Source organism: Blennius ocellaris (assembly GCF_963422515.1).
Source record: "Blennius ocellaris genome assembly, chromosome: 16".
Lineage (NCBI taxonomy): Eukaryota > Metazoa > Chordata > Actinopteri > Blenniiformes > Blenniidae > Blennius > Blennius ocellaris.
In genome coordinates, this window is record NC_137665.1 from 9,473,244 (window position 1) to 9,490,179 (window position 16,936).

Here is a 16,936-nt window from a genome sequence, read left to right on the forward strand (position 1 = left end):
TTTTAATCACAGTCTGGCTGAAATAGGTCAAGGATTTCATGTATACATAAAATGAAGGCTGTACAATACAATATAGCAGTTGGCAGTTTTGCCTCACAATGAAAATATCGCAACCAAAATATTGTATTTAAGATGTATAAATATTATAGGTGTGGATGTGTTTGTCCTGTGATGAACTGGCGACCTGTCCAGGGGGTAAACCGACTTCGGCCATTGCCAGCTGGTCGCCTCCAGCCTCCCACAGCCCTTGCGTGGATAAAGCCGTGTACAAGATGATTGTTATAGCGTTGAAGTCATGTGCCAATCCTAAAGCTCTTCAATAATGACCGAGGCAATGTCTGCGTCATTAGTTGTCGCAGTGCTGCTTAAATTAGTTGATGGATCAAACAGCTAACCTCCTGTGTGCCACGCCTGGTGTCAGCTGAAACATAATGACCCTGCCAAGGCCACCAATCAGCAAACTAATGAGATTTTCTTCTACCAGACTTGAGTGTTTATCCTTGTGCTTCAGAGCTGCCGCCTCCTGAGTCCAGCTCCACTCATCTCATCAGGCTCACGGTCAATGGAAATCCCAACTTTATTAATGTTTTGCATTTTTTTTAAAAAGACTTTGCAAGATAGGCAAGGAGCTGAATGATCGTTTTCCACATCCAGTACACACCTTTGCCGTGTCTGCAAAATCCATGTGAACAAACACAGCAAAGCTTGCAACCTGTTTTCTTGCTTCCTGACACATCTTCCGTTAAAATAGTCTGTTGCCTCCATTGCTTATTCACGATTTTTGGGACTTTGAGCACATTTCCTATGCAAAGATCACTGATGTCAAACGAAAGCATCATTTTAAATTTCAGGTCAGTTATCAGATGAATGTTTACAGGAACAACCAAATGCTATTCAACTGAGCTTAAAGTCCATCCAAGCGATTGGAAAACATCATAGGATGTTTTACATAGGCTAAAAAAAATAAAATTCTGCGTGACATGTATGCCTGGAGTCCTTGATTTTTATTTAATACGACTAACTTTTAATCAGTTTCTGTATCGTCAGAGGACTCGTACCTATTCACATCTGGGCCTCGTGTTGAATAACCGCTCATTCTTCACTCTCTGCTTCGGTGAGGATGACGATGTATGGGAGACACACTATTGGACCAACTTACAAAAGAAAAATATTTTTTTACGAATCCAGAAAGTCCCAACAGTTTCTGTACGAGCTCGACATAACTTGGAAGAATGACTGATAATATCGGGGATTTTGTCGCCACAAAAATAAGACACGACAAAGAAAAAAAATCGTACTTGGGACTCGTTCTCAAGCAAACAGCCACGTAAAGACACAATCTCAAACAAGATGGAGCTATTCTCTCTCCTCTGGACATCCTTGAGAAATCATTTCATGACAAAACGTAAAATAACAGAGAAAAGTCTGTTTGAAATATCCTAAAGTTTAATGAAAGGTGATGTACTGATCAGGAAGAAAGGGGTACAGTAAAACTACGAGGGGAAAAACAGCTCGGTACACAAAACATGTCGGTCCATTTCAACTCCAAGACGATTCAGTCCAGAGGATCTGCTGCCATATACCCTTGTGCACTAGCTTGTGTGTCAGGATGCAGGTGGTAAGCTTGGGGGATGAGGCTCAACTACTGAGATAAGTGTGCTGTTGTCACAAAGAAGTAAAGGAAATGTAAAGGGGGGGAGAGAAAACAAAGTCCTTCTAGTTTTAACTATATCCCTCTGATCAAAGTTCAAAATAGAAGCGTCCACCGTGTGTGGAGCGAACTGCTGGGTCTGGTCGTGACTTCCACTTTTTTCTTACGTCTGGGGTGGGTAGGTTCTGTTTTTTTTTTTTTTCTTTCTTTCTTCCTTTTTTTATGTCGGTTCGTAAATTCTCTTCAGAGTGCACTCATACTGCATAGAGTTCATAGATCTTCTTGGCGCAATAGGCCAGGGCCGCCAGCGCTATCGTATTATGGAGTCTCTTTCTGTGGACGTCATCCCTGCGTACCAGTACCACGGGTGTCGAGGAGGTCAGTGTATGCAGAGGCAGCCGCGAGAGTTTTTGGCTGTCATATTCCACCTGGTACTTGCAGCAGGGGTCAAACTGCCACGAAATCCCGTAGAGAGCGGAGCAGGCCACGCTGAGGGCGCCGGCAGGAAGCGCCACGTAGCGCGAGTATTCAACGGGCAGTGAAAGCGGTGTCAGGAGGCAGGCGGCACCTGACAACACGGCCGTCTTGTGCAGGCAGTTGCCCACAGTAATCCAACGGGCCGTCTCGTCTCCGATCCGCGTGGGCTCGATAACAATGTATTTGTACTGGGCTTCCAGCGCCTGCTCCAGCTCGTACTCAAACTGGTCCTGTGCATTCTCCCCATTGTAGATCTCGTGCACAATGTAGCAGTCGGATGCTGCCATCACTCCCCTGTGCCAAGACAGAACAACACATGGGTAACAGTGAGAATGGAGAACCAGTGTGTTCAAATATGTAGTGAAGTTGCCTTGCTCCAGAGCGCAGTGGAAAAGACGAAAAGAGTCATACACTGACATTTGTAATGTAGAAACAAAAGGTACAAATAAAATGTATGAATGATATACACCAGCATTTTTTTGTTGTTGTTGTTGTTTTTCTAGTGGCACAAACATTTTCAGACACGAAAGCACCGCAGGAGTTTCTATTAATTGATCTAATCCCGTCAGGTCTGTGCAAACCCAACACTTGAGGTTGGGATTTCTAGTGCTTACGTGTTGCCATAAAAAGCAACCAATGACCAACCAACGTTTACTGTTATCTTCTTGCTGTCGAGTCACTTCTCCACGAGCCTTGAAACTACCACGACCAATATTTTATTATTTAAATACAATGACACCTCCTGTTGTCCTTGGATCTAAGAGCATTTTGTAGGATACATCCTACAAAATATCCACATATGTGACGGGGTTACACAGTCTATACTGTGACACATCAAGCTCCAGACAGCCATCACATGTAAGAGCCGACAGATTCCTGGCATTACAAAGTCAAGGCAGCAGGCATGCTATACATGTTTAGGTTTCACCCCTGAAGGACATTGGGTTAATGATTGTTGTTCATTGCAGTGACATTTAACATTGAGATAAAGACAATCTAACAATTTTTACGGCTAAATAAAATATATGGATCGTAAGATTCCTTGTCAGGACTTTATTATTGATGGGAAACGTAAGTCACGCAGAAAGTACAGACTTTAAATGACTATCTGAAACACATTGGCGATATTTAATATTGTTTATCTCATTACATATATAGCAACATATAAAGTCATTTTTAAAACGCGATTGGAAAAGGACCTGGCTCACGCTTTGAATACTTTGTGTATGAAAAGAGAATTTCAATGATGTTTCAGCTTCTTGTGGAATATTCTTCCTGGAGTTGCGTTTGAGGAGAGATAACATTGTGTAGATTAGTGGCAGCACTCTGAGGCCTGCCCGTCTCCGAACACTAATCGCACAAGGTTAATTTCCCCACAAACACCGAAATCGTCACCAAAGAGTGTTTTAACATACGAGTGAAAGTAGTTTTTGGACCAGCGAGCTGAGGACATGATGTACATGCGGCACATCAGCGGACTGATCGAATGGTGGAAAGTTGGGAGGACTGGCCAGCTAAGTTGAGTCCCATTTTACTTTTGAGAACAGGTCGACAAACACCACGGACAACACTACTGGCCGAGCTAACACCGCGCCGCCCGGTCCGTGTGGTGTCCCCACAGTGTTCAGTGCGAGAACTCAACTTTTCCCGCTGTTAACCGGCTGGAGTGAAATCTCCCAAAACATCACATGAGCTGCTGGTTTGTTTCCCCGCTAACGAGAGCTAGCCGTGCACGCTAGCCTGCTAACGCTTGCTAACCAGGCGCTGAAATTCCAACTCCTCGTGAGGGCGCGTAACTTTGAGTCACAAACCATATGCATGTTTGAGATCTACCGCATGGTTACTTCGACAAAACAATGTAGCCTATTAAAACATTTTCGTTTAATGACCAAGATGTGGAGTAACTGACCTCTCCCTGCTTACTGGGACACCGCGCCTCCTTCCCAGCGACGCCATGTTGGAGATACAACTGTGATTGCAGTTGACGTAAGACAGCCCTAAGCTTTCTGGGTAATGTAGTGCAGGAATATCGTAAACTGCCTTGGGAGGACGAAAGTAGACACTACAAATCCCTTGGTGCCATAAAGCCAGGGTACCTGCCTTTACGTATTTTGTCATGGCACATATAAGTTTGAGAGGTCACATCTTTTGGGAAGGCAGATTTGCTCACACTTTCAGTACGAACCTAATCCGTGGAAAAGCAGAAAATTACAGATACAGAACACGATTTGAGAAATGTTCTATATTTATGTGTTTGCCTCTCAGTCATAACTTGACATATACAAACAAAAACCCACGAGTGTTCAAGCTTATTAGAAAAATCTACCTGGACACCTTAAATATTGCTTAACCTTCAAATAATTTTGGGAAAAAACATTTCATACGTGCACAATTTGTTTGAGGATATGTATATCAAACAATGGTTTTGAACCATGTACTGCCACACAGGTATGCAGTGTAATGTTTCTGTTGTGTTTTTTTTCACTATGCAAATAAAGTTGGTGAGAGATCACCCCATATCCAGAATTCATTGAAGAAAATAATCAATAAGTCATTTTGTTTTAAATGTAATGTTATGCTAGAGCGTAATTAAATAGAAATAATACTTTTCATGTTAAATTTACGACGACTGAATACTGAAGCCAATTTCAGCATATAATATGGTTATATAAAATCTGGTTCTGAGGAGGGTTTAGAATTGGAAACTACTCACCCATATTTTTACCCTCACGTGCTCTGTCTGTGCCCGCGTGCTGTGGCTGTAACCTGACGAGCTTTGGATGTAACCACTATAATGGCTCAGTTCAGGAATGTGTGATCAGCTGGAACCAAAGTGCTGTGCCCAAAACAACCATTGTACGAAGTCTACGATTTCTGCCAGTCACCTATCGGGTCACAACAGACCAGTGAAATATGTCAGCAGCTGACAATGTGATTTCACTACCCATATGAATTTTTGTATTTTTCTATAAACTGATAATCAGGCGTTTTCCCAAAACCAACAAGTTACTTATTAGTGGTACTGTGGTTATAATAGCAATTTCTATTGTTGCATTCCTATTCCAATTCTCTCATCCACTGTTCCATGATAGTAGCCTGTGCATTTTTTTTTAAGAGTTCCTTATACATTTTATTCAATGTCCAACAAATATTTAACCATAATCAGTATTTTTGGCTCATGTTTTATTATAAGTCTTATAGGTCTGAGTGTGAGTGATTGTCTGTCTCTCTGGGTTTGTCCGGTGATGGATTGGCAAACTGTCCAGGGTGTACCCTGCCTTTGCCGACTGTTCAATGGGACTGGCTCCAGCGCCATAAATAAATTGACATGGAAGACAGATCGATGTCCTGCAGTTAAGCTCAAGATGGTTACTGCATTCACCACACTGGAACTATTTTGTGCATTGTTAGATTTATAAATGTTAGACCTTGTTTTGACCGCAGACCAATGTCAGCGGTATTTGAAGGACGTTGGGCTTGACGCTAAATAATCAAGATGTCCTTCAGTAACCTCAAAATGTTTTTGACAGTCGATTCAAGTTTGTGACATTGATTTCTTCAAAGCATTGCCGAGAAATATGACAACTTTGAAAAGGGACAATGAGGGCTAAACTTCCTACCAAGTGTTCAACCACTCTGAAGCATATCCAGGCTGTCAAGGCCCTTCAGCCCATTCAATGTGTAACCTCGACCGTAGATATTGATGCATCACTTGTACACTGTATAGTACGAGCTGAAAGTAAAGAACAAAACATGACACATTTATAGTCATGTTTTGTATATCAACTGACTGGATTATATGCAATACAGATGAAAAGGCGTCTACGTACATTTGACATTTCTCCACTTGATGGCGCCAAAGTAAGATCAACGCAGTGCAGCTTAAGGTTTTAGATGAACATTTTAAACAATTAAATCACTGCAACTGTATTTTAAAATAACTTGCATTAAAAATGGGGTAAGTGGACTAATAAGGTATCTACAGTGAGAAATCTTTGATAAGAATATCACCTCATTCAATCACTGTTATGAGTGCACAGTGGCGATGCAAAAAATATTCACATTTTCACTTCAGAAATATGCAGGTGCATCTCTGCTATAAAGACACTACAACATGGAAATGTGTATGAGATTTGTTTATTCATGTATTTGTCAAAAATTACAGAAGGAGAACAAAAATGTCTGGAGAACAGAAAGTAGCGAGGACAGGAACAGTTTGATGCAGTTGTCAGTCTCCTGCTCAAAATGTTCACCCAAAAATTAGTTTCTTGACAAAGAAACCCAAAAAAAAAAAAAAAACACACAAAAATGAAATAACACTACAACTAAAATAGCCCGTGGAGGTGTGTGCCACTGAAAGGAAAATGTTTACAATGGAAATACATTTCCTGCAATGGTGCCAATGTGATTAAAGCAGATCGTCCAGACTTTTCTGCCCGTGTGTGTTCAGTAACCTGAGGCCTTTTTCTCCTTGACGCTTAACGATTGTCAACAGCAAAACCTCCGGGAGACCCCCCCCCCCCCCCAAAAAAAAAGAAAAAAGTTTTACAAAATATCTATTGTGATGAATTGTGTCATTTTGTCATCAGCTGGGTAAATATGCCTTGTGAGTAAGGCAAAACAAATAAAGCAAATCACAGGAAAATCTACGTTTCAGACACCCAGTGTTACTTTCCCGAGTGAAAGAACAAAGGACCGACACTGAAGAATGTGAATGCCCTGAATATAACAGTGCTGCACTTGTTGCTGGTGTGAGCAGTGACATTTGTCCACCACCACAATGAAGTGTTGGACCACACAGTGAAAGACCTCAGACCCAAGTGTCACACAGTGTCTGTAAGATACATGTACAGTGGAAAAAACAACAACCACCCCGAGGCTGAGTGAGGAGAGCGCCCTCAGAGTGACATACCCTTGGATTCACCATCTAATAAATCACTTCCTGACTTTAAAAATGGGCCTTAAATATATTTTGTTGGCCATACTGAAAGTGGGTTAATTAAAAATTGAACAAAAGTGACAATTTGGGAAAAAATAAATGTCTCAAAATGCAGAATATGTGTTTAAAAGAAATAAACAAACTACAATCAAATGTATTTCTAACCCCAATTGCAAAAGACCTAGAAAATATATTGCTTAGCTTTATGTTTTAAAGACAGGTTCGCATGCAAAATCATCTATACAAGGATTTCAGGACTCAAAAAAAAAAAAGAAAAAGAAAAGATGGAAACAAAAAATGTGTTATAAAAGTCATATACTAGTCAGTGAAACCATCATTGCTCATCAGTTGAACCAACACAGAGACATACATCATGTTGTAACACAGCTCACCTCTCCTGAGTCCACAGACAGAAATCTGAAACATCGTGAAAGATTTGACCCAAATCTGCTCTCGCTGCATGCTTCAAGTCGCCGGTGGTTATACACCTTGCGAGATTCTATGTGAGGTAACAAGCTTCACCTTTGGTTGCTCTGTTTTTACAAGTCATGACCAGCTTATTCATTTCTTGCATGTTGGGAGAGTGTAATCACGAGTCGTTGGACAAAACTGAGCGGTCGCGTCAACGTTCCCGCCACAGACATCTTCAGTGGGAGATCAGTCGTCTCTCGATTCACTCAGTTCAGTGTCATATTTAATAATGCCCAGAAGGTCCTTTTGTTGTGCATCATCCTGTAACTCCGAGGCATGCTGCCACACAGTTTTGTTTTTGTTTTTTTTTAATCTCCTGGGAGTCCTTTTCTCCATTTCACATCTTGCCCTCGCAACGTGGCGTCATTGATAAATATGTTCAAAGTACTGTGGCTGAGGATTCTCTTTGACGTATTTTTGAATGTACCAGCAGGTCAAGTGAGCTTTCAGGTCCTCTTCCACCACAAAATCCATGGCTGCCTGCCACCACATAACACAGAAAACCACATTCAAATTTACTTGGGTTAGACACTTGCCAGACATACAAAGCAGTAGAATCACGACGGAACATTATTTATTCTGGGCCAAATTGAACTTTATAATCAATGCATGTGAACACGAGTTATTCACTCAAGTCTGTGTAGTTTTGCAGAAGAGCAAAATCCTGAAATTAAACATTCACAAAGGTTTACCTTGGCCAGGTGTTTGGCGATCCCTCTCCCTCTGTAGGCATCTGGAACCTCAGTGTGCTGCAAGTCCACAGTCTTCTTTCCAACATACTCATAGAGTAGAACGGCTCGATCATGAGATCCTGAGGGCAGACGCAAGTTGAAGCGCTTCCTCGTGTTCGGTTTGCCTCCACCCCACCCCATTTCTGACAGCTGACACAGAATACTGACCCCACCTTACTGGGGCATGCTGATTTTGCTCAAAAGAGAACACAAAGCTGGTTGAACACTTCCTTCCTCTTGCATTGTACACAAGCTTAAGTAAGAGTGATTACCACGTTTTGGTATTAAAACCTCACAGGTATAATTATGGCTCACTTCACAGTTGTAAACGAATTAAATTAGTGCCTAGTTAGGAATGGCATGTCTAACCAAGTACAGACAAGTGCTTCTGGGAAAAGGGGTAATGTTGGGTGAAGAAAGGCAGATAAAGATCTCCATTCAGGCAATTCAGGCTTCCACCATTTTGGTGTATACATACATCTGTGGATTCAGTAAATGGGATTTATCGAGAACACCAAAATCGCAAAAAGCACAAAATACTTCAAAATGATCAAAAAGTTAAAAAACAACAACAAAACAAAACAAAAAACAGAAGCAACACACAGATGAGGTAAAAGCTGAGGCCACATTGGTGTGAAGCAGTATTGAAGGCTATTTCTCCTTGATGCCTTCAGTAAAAATCAGTGAGTGTTATTTAAGCAACAATGTAGGGTTGTTGCTTCTTCTTCTCACTAATTCGACAAACTAAATGTTTTCGTCGAGAAGAATAATCAGCAACTGAAGTTCAGGAAGTCAGCAGCTCCAATAATGCATTGTCCTGATCTGCATCTCTCCCCCGACAAGAAACACCGCCACAATAAACACTCGACAACTGTGCCGCGTGGACCGGCTAACATATTCGCGTTTTTAATCTGCAGATGGAAGGAAAAAAAACCGACGACGATGTCAGAGATAACTGCAACTGCCTTTGTGCTAACATTAGCCACATAGCTCACGAGCATCCAGCCACTGAACTCACCGTTGAGCCTGATCACAAACTGTCGGCGCTTCTTGTCGTGCTCCACGTGAATCTGAGAGTTGCTTGCGTCCAGGGCGTTCACCTGTGCTGCCTGGGCCATGGTGCAGTTTTATTTTGGTCTTTTTCTGAGCTCAAGGCGATGGCTTTGCTACCTGTGCAGCGAGGCTAACCAGAAATGGCTACATGAAAACACTCCATCAGCTGTGAGGTCACGTGACGAGCAGCCAATCAGTGCCCGCGGTCTCAGAGCGAGGAGGAAACCCCCGCTGCAACGCATGAACCCACAACAATCAGCTGTGGAAAGTACGTGTCTCGCTGTTATTTTTAGTTATTGTATATTTGTGTAAATGTTAAAAAAAAGTGCAGGTCGTCATTATACGGGAAAACACAGGTGTTTGAAAAACAAAAGAAAAGTTTCGTCATGTTGACTTTTTGACTGTTGTGGTTTTGCGTGCTTGCTTCATACCTCAATATATTCTAACATTCATACAACTATATTATATAATACACCTATATTACTGACAGTTCAGTTCCGTAGGCATGAAAAGCACAATTCGACTAAACACATTTCAAACATTGAAACTGTGGCAGCACTTTAACCCATTTAAAGTGCTGCTCCTGTGAGGACGGGTAACTTGGTTTAGAACGTGTACAGAGCAACAATGGTCAAGGTCCAATGGGCAAGTTTGTCTTTGGATATCTTAATCTATTTATTAGTTTCCAGCAGTCAAACGGTTGATGTTATCATCTGGGTTCTGCTCAGCTCAATACAAGTTCCTACATTCCTTCTTTCCAACACCAAAATAAACGTTGCATATCAGCCAACCTGACAAGGTTCAAAAAACGTGTCTGCTCCCCTGTCCGGCACACATGGCCACAATCACCTGGAGGACTTATTTGCCCCCCCCCCCCCCCCCCCCCCCCCCCCCCCCCCCCCCCCCCCCCCCCCCCCCGCCACCCCGTGGGTGAACATAGTACTTGCATATGGGGCAGGTCGACAGGTGAACACAGAAACATGAAGAAGCAAACAATAAAACATATAAAACATAAAATGACTCTAACACAAACATTCAACCCCCCCCTCTCTCTCTCTCACACACACACACACACACACACACACACACACACACACACACACACACACACACACACACACACACACACACACACACACACACACACACACACACACAGTCTCACTGTGACAGCTGTATCACTGCGTGTCCTGAGCAGAGGTAATGCAGTCAGCAGACTGTATCCTGAGATTGTAGAGAGTAATGTGAAGTATTCCCTTTCGATTTCTTCTCATGTAAGGTCATTGTTGACTCTATCATGTCAGACATTCATGGGGATATTGAAATTATAGCCTGGTACATCAAGTTCACTGAAATTACTGTGTTGTAATCCCGTTAAGCTGTTTGCCTAATCCAAGAAAACTCTAATGAAGTCTGTTCACACTGTGTGGGATTATGTAAGTGTGATTCTTTGGTCACAAGTATACAGACCTCGAAGTGATTCAGTCCTTTCACAGAATAATAGCACAATCATACAGAACTTTTCAGTTATTTGGATAGTTTAATTCTCATCTAATCGCTAAAAATGATGTCCAAGGCACCAAGGTAAGTCAAATCTATCTATCTATCTATCTATCTATCTATCCAATCTATCTATCTATCTATCTATCTATCTATCTATCTATCTATCTATCTATCTATCTATCTATCTATCTATCTATCTATCTATCTATCTATCTATCTATCTATCTATCTATCTATCTATCTATCTATCTATCTATCTATCTATCTGTCTGTCTATGGATGTTTCTCAAGCTAAAGTTTCATGTATAATAATTTACACTCTGTGCATTTTAATATGGACCAAAACTGTTTTGAGCTCTACTCAGTAATTCTGTTATGTTATGTGCTCATAAACATACAAAATACACACAATAACTACATGCATGGCCACATGCTTTGTTTTACTTCATAAGCGTGTGACGATTCAAACTTTGGGTGATTTTTGATTTTCAGTTTGTCACTCACGTGTCACTTATCCGTCTCAAATCCAGTGGTGTAAAGCATCATCACACGAAGGACTTAATTTAGCGATAGACATAAACATGAGTGAGTGCTTGTAAAAGTGTAAAAGTTAACGTGCCTGGATGATTCCTGTGGCGCCGTCGTAATCTCATCTCCAACAGGTGGAACGACGTTCCAGCAAACCCCAAGTTCAACAAACCTGCACAGAAGAAATTGGGAAAGGTGAGTGTTCACCTCAAAATTCAAACTGTATGTCCAATATAAAGCCTTTTAGTGATGTTCCTGTCAAAATGATACATTCAGGGTTTTTTGATAAATGTGTTTTCAGTCATGAAATTGAATATTTCATCCTATTTGTCCTATTCTTCAGTCAATGAACATAATTACAACATAGATTACTCACAACACAATATTTTGAATGTATTTCCTTTAATTATTGTATAACAGTTTAAAGAAGATGACAAATTCACACAAAGTGCCAATATTACACATTCAAAACATAGAAGACTGATGAAAATCTTTTTTAAGGGATCCTTTCTGTGACTTCCAACGCAGTGGTTTTGTTAGAATCTTGTTTTGAGTTGAGTGTTGATGACTGTTCACGATCTGGTTCTTACAAAAATATATGTTTGGGAAACCAAAACTGTGAAGCATTCTTATCATCAAACTGGCACATCATCAAAGTCACTCAACATTTCTCATGGTGTTGTTTTAATGTGTGGAATGTTCAGTCTGAGTTTTTCACATTTTTAGAGAGCAAAACAATGATTTGCTTTCTTTTGGTTTATTTTAATGCTCGCTGACATTTTTACACAATAAGTAACTAACTATTAAACACAACCGTGCTCCTTTTCCTACAGTTCAGTTAATAACAACCATATGAAAATCCCAGACTTCCTCATCTGTGTTGTTTAAACTGAGGGACACAGTTTCCTCAGAGATGATACGCATCTTTGTGCGGAGTGCACGCGTTCAGCTTTATTTATGTGTCCATTAATGACCAAAGCTCAAGAGGGAGCAGTTAAAACCTGCAAACTGCTAACTCAGGGCTCCTCGGGCCTCTTCTAATTGATTTCTCTGTCATGGGGGTCCGTCCGCAGATTCATTACTTCTGTAGTTGGGGAGGTTGCATCAACCGAGACTGGAATAGACTGCCTCTATCTGATGGCTCTCCAGTGCTTAAGTGTGATTAAGCTTGAAGTGTGTGTGTGTGTGTGTGTGTGTGTGTGTCTTTGTCTGTCTCCGTTCATGATCACAGTTTTGGTCAGATGGCACTTAAGCAAATTAAGAGCTTTCATCAGGATTAAAAGGCTCTCTCCAGTGGTGATTGGATTGGATGTGTCATGGAGTCCATGTTTGGATGTTGTGAGTTTACTGTGGGATGTTTTACATTTGAGTGTGATAATCATTACATCAAAAAAAAAAAAAAAACATACAGTTGTGACTTTCCTCACATATTTTCCAAAGAATCATTATCAGTCTTCGCCAATCTTACTCCCTCCTTTCTTCTCCTTTCTATTCCAGGAGGGAGCGGCATCATCCGTACCTGTGTGTGGTGGAAGTAAACAAGCAGGCGGTGAAACAGCCAAATCCAGTGTTAGTACTGGAAGGAGCAACAGCCTGGGAAACAGAGCTGGTGACTTGAAAGCAGCGGCCACTAAAGTTGGTGGCAGTTTGAAAGGAGGCGGCGGCGGCGGTGGCCATCAGGCTGCTGGTCAAGCGTCCCGCCGATCCAGATCAGCCCTCCGCCTCTGCAGCAGCCGAAGCTTTTCATCCCTTCACAGCTCTTCTCTCTCCGCTGCCACATTCGTCAGAAGCAGCCGCTCACTCGGCAGACTTGACCAAAGACCCCCTGAAGAAGGTAATTTTTACACACAATTCATTTACGGGTTAGTTTCTGTTTCAATAATAACATACAATTTCCTCAATATATGTGGATGGCGAGTCTGTTTAGTTTATTTGCATGAAATGGCTACAGACAAAAAAAAAGACGAGCACTAATGAACAATAGTTCTAATACAACATTACATTTTTTTGCATCAGATCCAGACCATGCAACAGAAAATTCACAAGTAAAAAAGATACAAGCGACTGGGAGGAAATTTCTACATTACGGTCGACGTTCCTCCTCCTTGGATGGAATCAGGTTTGTTGCCAAATTTGCTTATGAAATTTCAGTTTAAAGTTATATTTAAAATAGATAATAAAACCTTTGTTTATTTTCAATGTGTACTAAAGGGATAAAAAGGACCGGAGTCACAGTGACAATCCTGAAAAAATGAAAACAAGCATCTCACCTCAGCCACCCAGCCACTCTGACCTGTGCTCCTCTTTGGTTCCTGCGGCAGCTTGTCATCATCACAATGAAAAGAAACAGGTAAGTTGGATTTTAGCATCACAATTCATCAATTTATTACTTTATTTGTTTGAGTCTGATGCTGCAATATACATATCTTTGAACTAATACTCCAACAATCACAGTTTTTTTGAGATTCCCTTGTAAACAAAAAAAATCTTGTTTCTATATTTCTGGTTCTGAATGAAACAAAAATTCAAAATTGCACTTATTTAGTTATTGCCTTATCGCGTTGCATTGCACTATTCTAAAAACAGTTATTATCATAATAATAGTTATTATCTATACTCACCAACAGTGTTGCCAGTGACTTTAAAAAACTAATCCGATTACTGATTACTTGTGACTCCCTCAAAAAGTAGGTTAGATTACAAGTTACTTCTGAGTTACTTTCAGCAGCTGCCGACAACACCCCTATCATCTGAACATAAAAATTACAACTGGTTTTGCAAAACACTCTGCTGATCCCTGCCTCCTGCACATGTTTATACATATTTAACCTTTGACCTTCATTCTTTGTTGTATTTATATCTAACTCATGGTTTTATCATCACATTTGTACTATTACTGGCAATCATTTGCCCAGAGATGTAGTTGTAGTTTGTTGTTGCACTATTTATTTATTTATTTATTTATTTATTTGTTTGTTTGTTTGTTTGTTTGTTTATTTGTTTGTTTGTTTGTTTATTTATTTATTTATTTATTTATTTATGTGACTTCATTTGCCCCCCTCCAGGACAAATAAAGTCTTTCATTGATTACCGTAATTGATTTATTAATTTACAAAAAGGGTGGGGGCTTATTGCAATGTTAAAGTTTATTGATGACATTGGTTGTCTCCAATTGTCTCCTTAACCACGCCAACACAATAAACGATGCATAAACTCACCAGACTGCTCCCTCGTTCATCCACGTCCAACTCCGCTCCCTCTCGGGCAGTCTCATCACCCCTGCACACCTGACCACACCCCTATTCTCCACCTGCAGCCACTCACATTTCAACATTGCATTCACTTAACAAAATAATCGTAACAATCAGAATAATCATTAATGAACAATAAAAGCACAACTATAACACAACTGCAGAGATGTTACGGCATATCTCTTTCACATTGTGACAACAACCTAATGTAAACTAACAGTTCAGATGGAGGGTCACCTAATAGTACTGAATATAGTGACTCTCTCATTTACAAAATGTGATTTCATGGACAATGTTTCTGTCCACACAGAGCAGAGATGGGGTGCACACGTTGTGTGCAATGACCTCCGGGATGAGACGCAACTGGGTCCAAGCAGTGTTGAAGAATGTGCGGCCGGGACTCACGCAGGAGGCCACCGGGTAGAATTCACTTTTCATGTAACAATGTGTCCTTTCTTGGGATCAGTTAGTCATTGTTGGAGTAATCAACCGGACAAATTCACATTATTGTGTTCACACATCTCTTTTGTTTGTTTCATCTTTACAGGTCAGAGCAGAACACGGAGCAACCTCAAGGGCACCAACTCAGTGACGGAGCAAACGATATAATTCCACAGTACGAGCAACAGGAAATCGAAGGTGAAAGATCGCGACACTCGCCAGATGGAGGGTCTTCATCTTTAAGTCTTCCTGTTTCACCTTCTGCCTCTTCTGCTCCGTCATCTGTCAATCATCTAGACGAGAGTGATGGGACGCCTCAGGGCTCACCTTTTGGTGGAGTCACACAAGCAGGAGAATCACGTAAACACAGATTGATGAGAAAAATGTTGTTTTTCGTTAATGGCTTTTTCTTTTCCAAATACATGCCAGCACATTTATATACAGACATAAGGTGAAATATAAGTTGCGCTGAATGTGTTGTGTTCCTTATTGTCCCCCGATCAGGTGTAACTGATGGAGCGCTGCATGTTAACAGCTCTGCTTCTGCAATGGTGTCATTGTCATTAAATGATGAGTGTTTTGATGAAGATTCAAACATGCAGAGAGCAGCTGATCCGAGAACTGAGCCAGTGGAAACCACACCGCACACCGAAGACCAACAGGTCTTAATAAACGCCGTCTGTGATTGCACAATAGATAAGAAAGCACTGCCGTGTCAACTACAAACTGCACAACTAGTCAAAGAGGTGAGTGTATATAGGAATGGACAGCATTTTGTTTAAAGTGCATGTTTACCTGAATGAATAAAAAAAAACACATTATCATGTTAGATACAACAGGTTGTTTTAATCTTTTTTTTACAGCTGGAAAAAACTCAGAGGGAATTGTCTCGGCTGCAGCAGTTGAACAGCATCCTGCAGGATGAGTTAAAACAGCAGAGAGAGAGTCATTCGAGGCAACAGTTACTGCTACAGGTATCAGGCAGAAGGCACAGTGTTCAATATTGGTGGCATGTACATTATAATCTGTACTGTTGTATATTACAATATCAGTTCTCAATACCTTCCATAAACAAACTGGCTATCTCCAATTCATATATAGTAGATTTATGTGTCCGTAACATGAAAAATGCAATGCTTTTTTCCTCATTAAAGCTTGTTGTGTTGTAGAATAACACCAACTCGTCTTCAGAGCACACTCTGACATTCCAGCACCTGCAGAAGATAAACCACGAGCTCCGCTTGGAGCTGGAAGCACATAAGAGAAGTCAGGAGGAAGCCAGAGAAGCAGAACTACGGCGAAGAGTCGATCTCTTAGCTCAACAAGCACAGCTGCTGGTCACAGGCGATGCCACTGCAATGGCGCAAGCCCATCTCGAGCAAGATCTTCAGCACTTTCAGGAGCAGCAGGTTGAGTGGGAGCATTGTCTGGCCTCCTTGAAGTCCCAGTTGATCCTCAGCGAGGAGCAGAGGAGGGAGGCTGAGTCTCGCTTGACGCGGCTGCAGCAGGAGTCACAGAGTCATCTCAGTCTCCAGCAGGAGGCTGAACGGCTGCGGAAACATCTGCAAGACGTGTCCACTGAGTTTCACTCTTATGAGGAAGCACAGGCTGAAAAAGAGGGTCGGCTGCAGAGGCACCTCACTGTCCTTCAAGAAAGTCAGGAAAGGGAGCGGAGGAGCTTGGCTGCCAACTTGACGCAGGCTGAGCAGCATTCACTGGAGCTTCAGGAGAGACTGGAGAGGGCGGAGGAGCAGGTGGACAGCCTCCACAAGTCTCAGGCATTGACCAAAGAAATTGACGAAGCACAACGACAGCTTCAAGAAGAGTTAACATGCACGGTGTCTGCCTTGCAGCGGCTCCAAGAGGAGAGAGACCAGCTCAACCGCCACTG

The 16,936-nt window shown here is 41.5% G+C and overlaps 2 protein-coding genes across 4 annotated transcripts; both read right to left on the reverse strand.

Moving 5' to 3' along the window:
* Positions 1-1,443: 1,443 nt before the first annotated feature.
* tmem11 (transmembrane protein 11) lies at positions 1,444-4,096 on the reverse strand. Its single transcript, XM_080512079.1, has 2 exons — positions 4,038-4,096; positions 1,444-2,422 (listed from the first exon to the last, which is right to left on the reverse strand). The coding sequence occupies exons 1-2, from the start codon at positions 4,082-4,084 to the stop codon at positions 1,906-1,908; spliced, it is 564 nt and encodes a 187-aa protein (XP_080368205.1). The 5' UTR covers positions 4,085-4,096; the 3' UTR covers positions 1,444-1,905.
* A 2,611-nt stretch (positions 4,097-6,707) lies between these two features.
* natd1 (protein NATD1) lies at positions 6,708-14,661 on the reverse strand. Of its 3 annotated transcripts, none has more exons than XM_080511486.1 (6): positions 14,572-14,661; positions 13,624-13,674; positions 12,873-13,178; positions 11,445-11,525; positions 8,231-8,349; positions 6,708-8,018 (listed from the first exon to the last, which is right to left on the reverse strand). In XM_080511486.1, the coding sequence occupies exons 4-6, from the start codon at positions 11,476-11,478 to the stop codon at positions 7,902-7,904; spliced, it is 270 nt and encodes an 89-aa protein (XP_080367612.1). In that variant the 5' UTR covers positions 11,479-11,525; positions 12,873-13,178; positions 13,624-13,674; positions 14,572-14,661; the 3' UTR covers positions 6,708-7,901. The 3 variants fall into 3 exon arrangements, with proteins under 3 accessions (XP_080367612.1, XP_080367610.1, XP_080367611.1); XM_080511484.1 differs by having other exon boundaries at positions 12,781-13,178; XM_080511485.1 differs by lacking the exons at positions 11,445-11,525; positions 12,873-13,178; positions 13,624-13,674; positions 14,572-14,661 and adding an exon at positions 9,288-10,067.
* Between the last annotated feature and the right edge of the window lie 2,275 nt (positions 14,662-16,936).